Genomic DNA, 7,070 nt, shown 5'->3' on the forward strand with positions numbered 1-7,070 from the left:
GCGGAGCTTCGTCGTGCTGCTGCAAGAACGGCAAAAGGCGCTTCTCGAGGCACTCAGATTTGTAGATCTCGCCATTTACTGTGCCCTTCGTCACGAAAGGCTCACTCCTCAGTCCGCAAGGGCAGATGGCCTGCCAAATGAGATATCTGGAGGCGAACTTCGACATTTTCTTCTTCTTAAATTTGTCGTCCACATAGAACTTGCTCTTGCCGGTGAAAAACTCCAACCCCGGAATTTGCTTAAAATCGGCTTTTATATACGTTTCGTCGTCCATCACACAGCAGCCATATTTTGTCACCATCTTCTCGTAGAGCTTCCGTGCCAGAGTTTTAGCCGTCGATTGTTGCCGCTCATCGCGGTTTGGGAAGTTCTGTACCTTGTATGTATGTAATCCAGCTCTCTTTTTTGCACTCAGGACGTAGCTCTGCGACATGCCGATCTTTTTAGCCAAATCACGGCTTGAGACTTTGGGATTTGCTTTAATCATCCGCTTCACCTTTCCCTCCGTTTTTTTGTTCTCCGGTCCCGGTTTTCTTCCAGCTCCTTCGCCGTGGTTCAACGTCAACCGCTCCTGGAACCGCTTCAACACTCTGGAGACGGTTGAATGGTGAATGTTCAACATTTTTCCCAACTGCCGGTGCGACAGGTCAGGAAATTCCAGGTGTTTGGAAAGAATTTGTTCTCTCGACTCGCGTTGGTTCACCTCCATTTTCGTTGAACCGAAAAACACGACTTCGAGTTTGACAGCATGTACACAATACACATCAATAAGAAAATGTGCAAAATTTGGTTCATTTTTATCCAATGGTAAAAAAGTTATGCCCTGTTGAATGTGTCGCAATAATTTCGTGTTCGCCCTTTATGGTATGGCAATGTTGTGTGTCTGAAGAGAGCCACCTGCTTTGTCGTGTTCTCACTCTGGAAGTAAGTTAAATGGATAACAAATTATCAAATCAATATATGTCCTGTAATTAATGCTCATGTATGTACATAAGATATGCAATGAATTCAATGACAATGCAATGCAAAGCACTAAATGAGTATAATAAATAATATGAAAATATTTAATACAATGAACATAATTGATATAAAGCATAGGCACAATATGATTTTATATGTAAATAATGACTTATGCGCTTACTGAAAATCATCCAAATGACAAGGTAATTACGAACCCAAATAATATGATACGATGTATAAGACCTAGAGACAGGCCCGTGCGCAGAATATTCTCAAGGAGAGGGTTTTGATTTTTTACGTTTCTTTTAAAAGGAACATAGAAGATTTTTTCCTAGGCCAAGGGAGCCGAGTCTTGTATACCAATCGTCTCAGCTGAACAGATTGAGTAAATGTTTATTATCGAGAAGCAATCATCAACAGGCACCGCTGCCTGCTGGCTCGTAGTAGATTCGAATTGGTCTGCAGTAGTTAAGCCTGCTGACTAAACCTGGTTCTTGGTTTTGTCCATAGCTGCTTTTCTTTGCTCGATGTCCAACGGTTTATCTGACCTGATCTGGTCGGCTACAACCTGTCGAGACGCAACCCGATCCGGAGGTGTCGAACATAATGATTTATATTTCTTCACAAGCACCTTCGCAGGGTTTCTTATCCTTTTTGACGCTACTCGTTCCTATTTATCTGCTATCTGAGAGTTCTTTTGTGGCGGTATTTCACCTGATACCGATGCCCACTTTCACCTGATACCGATCCACTTAGCTGTCGGCCACTTCGGCGGAGTGATCATCGGCGGTGAAATTTCTCTAGATAAAGATATCACGATTTTCTCCAACCTCGTATTTTTCTTTCATAGTACCCGTTCTAGTCCGCTGACCGACATCTGCTGTGGAACTGGTCTACTCACAACTGTTGCTAATATCGAAACTTCTCGAAACGTGTACTATCAGAGAAACCGATCAACTTGATATACATCCCTTTCCAGCCACCCTCGTAGGGTTTCTTCCTTGTTTTCTTCATCAACTTGTTTCTAGAGTGATTGAACTCAATGACATTTTATGTGTCAAAATGGTTTGCAGTATATTTATTTCCTGAACAGGAAGTTCATAATTTTTTAAAAGTAAATCGAAACCCTCATGGGGGGATTTGAACCCCCAAAATTTTTCCCTTGCGCACGGGCCTGCCCGTGGGCATTTAGAATTTTTTTAGGCAATAAGCGGATATATCAACACCACTGAGGGCATATTGAGATAACGGAACGACAACACCCCCGAAGAGATGTTGTTAAATACGGCTAAAACTATAGCTCTTTACCACACTGGGTTAGGATTAATAGCATATCCTTCAGTTTCAGCTCTCTGTATATAGGTTCATTTATAGGTGGAGAGCCAAAAATCCGGAACTTTAATTGCATTGCTACAGGGCAGTTGCATAATGATGATGTTTCGTTATCGGGTTCACAAAGATCATATGAATAATTCTCAGCGCGCTGAATAGTAGCCATGTGATAATTGAGTTTGCAATTTCCAGCCAGTGCCCTGACTAGAATACTGCAGTTGTGCTTGGCAAAAAATTCTTTGGCATTTTCGGACTCACATCTGGCAGAAAAGTCTTTGTTTGAATGCAAGTTGGCGCAAGCTACGCCAATGGTTGGCATGTTCGGATGCAGCCCAATATCGAACCTGGGGCTTTATCCAACTTATCGACAGTGGTAGAACTGATTCTGGACCAACGAAGTCAGTCGCAGCACCAGCTCTAGCCAATTCGTCCGCCCATTCTTTTATAGTAATACCAGAATGACCGGGTACCCATAGAATGTAGATAGCATATGAAATGCCAAGTTCTACGATTTGAGTTCGACATGCGATTACTAATTTCAATCTCGAATCTGCGAACTAAGTGCTTTCAGGACAGCCTGGCTGTCAGAGCAAAAATAGATTATTTTACCGCAAATTTCCTGTTGAAGTGCTTATTGTACGCCACACATAATCGCAAAGATTTCTGCTTGAAATACGGTACAGTATCTACCAAGAGCGAATGAGATTGGTTTAATCTCATTTCATGACAATAGACACCAGCACCGGCTCGGCCCTCCAACAAAGAACCGTCAGTATAACAAACTACGCATTCTTCAAGTTGTCGCTCCATCCAGCCAGACAGCCATTCCTCGCGAAGAGGAATTCTCATATTGAAAGTTCTGAAAGGACACGTGAGTTTAAGGTTACTGGGAGCAAGTGTATACTCATCCTAAGTAATTATGGATACTGTTCCAGAGCCCAGTAACCTTAAGACGGTATGCAAAAGAAAGTGCTTCTTGTTTCAGAAACACAGGCTTTATGTTCAAGAGTGCCTCTAGAGCAGCAGTAGGTGTTATCGAAAGCGCACCAGTCATCGCAATCAAGACTATCCTCTGAAGATGGTTTAACTTTGATTGAATTGTCATGACTTCTCCCCCTCTGTCATCAAACAAGGCACCCGTATGCTAGTATTGGTCTAACAATTGTTGTGTAGATCCACTGAATGTACTTGGGTTTGAGTCCCCAATATTTGCCGAAGCTTTCTTGATCCTGAAGTCGATGTGAGCTGTCCAATTAATTTTTGAGTCAAAACTTACCCCAACGTACTCAACTTGATCTGCGATAATAATTTCAGAGTCAAAGAACTGCAATGGACGAGCTCCGGTTGTAATCCTTCTTTGCGTGAAAAGCACCATTCATGTTTTTGTTTTCAACATGAAGACACCATTGCTCAGCAACACATAAGGCTTGTTGCATCAAATCAAAAAGTGCGTTAATACTGGTGATTATTATGTGATAATCATCGATGACACCATACGTCAGAAACCCAAGCGCATTAGGAGTCCTCAACAAGCCATTGCACAGTGCAAGAAATTCGACCAAAAGGCAATTAATTAGAAGCCGCTGAAAAAGTATGACAATATATACACCAAAAGTTGCGGATTTTTTTAGGAAATTAAACGCAATCAAATTTGTTCACCGCACGCACTTGTGACAAGGTTCCATAGAAGTGGTGACATTTCGAAAATAATCGAGTTTAAAATTACATGTTACCACTGCTCTTGGTAGACGAAGCGCGCTTGTAAGCGCTGTAACTTTCGATCTATTTCTCCGATCTGTATCAAAATTTAGGAAAACATTCTCAAGGGCTTTCAGATAAAGTTATAAAAAAAATCTATTTTAAAAAAAAAAGTATGAAGGTATGTAACTCCTTAACATATCTCCTCAGAATATTGCTGAATCGGAATCTATATCAATGAACTTTTTTTGCACCGGAAGTTGGTTACAAGTTTCACACAGTCATAGATTTTATAGTATTCAAATAAGTTAAACAAATTTTATGGATAGAAAACAAAACTGGAGACACTCCCCTAACTGTCTGAAACTGCGGTGCATCGAAAACTAACAAAAAAATCAATAAGTTTAGTATAAACGGGCGTTGGATTTATTCGAACTTCGAAGAGAATTATGAAATTGAATTTGAATTATGCGAACAAGAAAATTTCTCAAGAATGCATATATTTAAAATTAGTAAAGCAAATCCAAATTTGTCACAAAGCCACATAATTCCAAAAAATTGTATAATTGTAAATGTGTTTAATTTTTTGCACTTGAAAACTGTATTTCAATACATCATTTGTTAATGAACTATCTAACTATTTTGTTTTTTAGATAACTAAAACAAGATGTCTTTGTACATTTTTCTACATTGATCTAATTTCTTCATTTTAAGGCTCAATCTTAGGCCTCAAATTTTAACTGTTGGTTGATTTGGTCTTAAATATTATTCAACAGCACATTATTAAATATCATAAATAATGAAATCTCATTACCGAACGAAACATGAGATACAAGCAGTATAATGTGATCAGTTTGTATTTTGTTTTCACCACACTCATTCGATGATCATTGATGGAATATTTAATGGTTTGTTGTGCAGTTCTAGTATCCTATTTTGTTTTTGGAATCGGAACGAAATGTAGTTTAGTGCTGGGGTGAGATCACAACCAGGCTCTTTGTGGGATAACAGCATATCATCCTAGCTCACCTAGGCTCTAATCGACTTGACACCTTTGATGAAGACATGATCCCCCGGTGGAGGCATATACTCGTTGGTGTTGAGATTCATATCTCCCGGTGGGTTGATAAGCGAGATTCTCGGTGGGTAGTAGGAGATCATAGGGCTGGAATACTGACCGACGGGTTGATTGTAGGCTAGTGGTGATTGCAGATGATGACTAGCGGTTGTTGCTGCTGCGTACTGTGCCAGTGAAGAGGGCTGGAAGGGAACGAAGCTGGATTGAGTGGTGGGTTGCGAATTGGGCGGCGAAGTTGGCGATGGATGCGCGGAGTAATGGGACAGGGTATGCGGGTGGTGCAGGTGCTGGTGCTGGTGCTGATTGATAGCGGCCGGTTGCTGCTGCTGTTGAACGTAGGATGGTTGGGCGTATTGGGTGTTGTATGGGTAGAGAATTGGTCGTAGCAGTTGAATGTACTGAAGTCCTCCAGTGGGCTGTCCCTGTGGGTTGATGTATTGCATGATCAGTGGAGTGGTCGCTGAAATGGAAGGGAGCGTCAGGATTTGAATCGAAATCAGTATCAATCAACATACCTGGAGCCAGCAATTGATTGCCCGTACCGTGCGGTGTCATTGCCATGTAATACTGACCAGCAATGTTCTGATGGGTAGAAGTCGGCACATGACTGCTCAGGGGCTGGTTTAAAGTTCCAACGTAGGCAGGTGATGCTTCCGATGTTCTAAGAGGTTGTCCAATCTGTTTCAGTGGAATCTGCCCTGACGGTGCCACTTGATTCTGAAGTTTACTCAAGGTTTCACTGTCAGGTCCTGATATTGAATTATAGACGGTTGGAGAACTGGACGGATGTCGCGTTTTCCGCGCTTCCGGCACAACCGGTTCGGGTTCCGCATACGTAAGGTCAAGAACCAACGCCACCAAACTAATTAACCACAAAATTGTTTTCATATTTTTTTTCTTTGCGCCTAATTGGCACCAAACTAACCACAACAAGTTCGTCGTCCGAGCAAGTGGGAAGTGAAAGAAAATCTGTGCCGCTTCACGATCTGCTAGCTACCACTAAGTTGTTTTTCCCTTTATGTGTCTGCCACCTTACACCATGCGTAATTTCACTGCACTTGCACTGCTGCTGCTGCTGCTTTATGATTGATAAATGAATGCAGCGTTGATATGTGCAGGGTCTTTTATATCGTAAAGGGAACTACTCCAAACCAAAAAGATATCACGATGTGACCGGGTAGACCAGAAGAAGGGGCTCTGAATTACCCAGGGGCCGATGGTTTACCACGTAGGAAGTGTGCAATGCCTAAAACCAACTACCGAGCAGACCTTAGAGAGGACCTGGTCATTCGATGATTGGAGCACGTGGTAGTGTGGGATATATCAACAAACCTGACCAGATCCACAGCAGCATCCCTACTCACTCACTGCACACATCAACGCTTCAACGGCCGGTATAGGAAGTCCACTTCCTCGTCGCGCTGTCAGCTCCATAATTTTCACAAGTTAGCTCCAACAAACCGAACCGAGTGGGCAATCTGATAATGCATGCCGTATCAATTATCTGGGCTTGACTGGATGCAACCTGATTCGAAAAACTCCGGTCCATGAATGGAACGAGGTGTGAGTACTGCATGTCGATATGCAAATTCCTTCGTGCAGGTTGTGAATTGGAAATGATTACCATCGATTCGATTAGATGGAGAGTTTGCACTGGAGACACGTTTGATAAGAGCTATGTAAGCGCGTGTCGGCGATCACTACTCAAAATCATTGGTATGTTTATAATTTAAGACAGCTGGCGGGTTTAGCGAGGAAGCATTGGAATTCCACAGGATTGACGTGTATATTGATTGGTACAAATTTATTACGTTTATATTTGTTCAACATGCAACCATTTCGAACGGTCATGGTTATCTATAAGGAAAATTAGAATAGATCAATTAAATTCATTAAGTAATTATAAGCCATTATGTACACCCAAAAGTCTATAAGTACTGTAATATTGTACATATCGAAGAAATGTGATAACTAGGAAACATTTTCTGCCTTGGGCAGTTTT

General features: G+C 41.7%; 1 protein-coding gene across 1 annotated transcript; it reads right to left on the minus strand.

Annotated features, from left to right (window-relative positions):
- Positions 1-4,630: 4,630 nt before the first annotated feature.
- Positions 4,631-6,088, minus strand: LOC131681602 (putative uncharacterized protein DDB_G0291608). The gene is made up of 2 exons (XM_058962494.1): positions 5,584-6,088; positions 4,631-5,528 (listed from the first exon to the last, which is right to left on the minus strand). Exons 1-2 carry the CDS (start codon positions 5,954-5,956, stop codon positions 5,020-5,022), a joined length of 882 nt encoding a protein of 293 aa, XP_058818477.1. The 5' UTR covers positions 5,957-6,088; the 3' UTR covers positions 4,631-5,019.
- Positions 6,089-7,070: the final 982 nt, after the last annotated feature.

Source organism: Topomyia yanbarensis, chromosome 2, assembly GCF_030247195.1.
Source record: "Topomyia yanbarensis strain Yona2022 chromosome 2, ASM3024719v1, whole genome shotgun sequence".
Taxonomy (NCBI): Eukaryota; Metazoa; Arthropoda; class Insecta; order Diptera; family Culicidae; genus Topomyia; species Topomyia yanbarensis.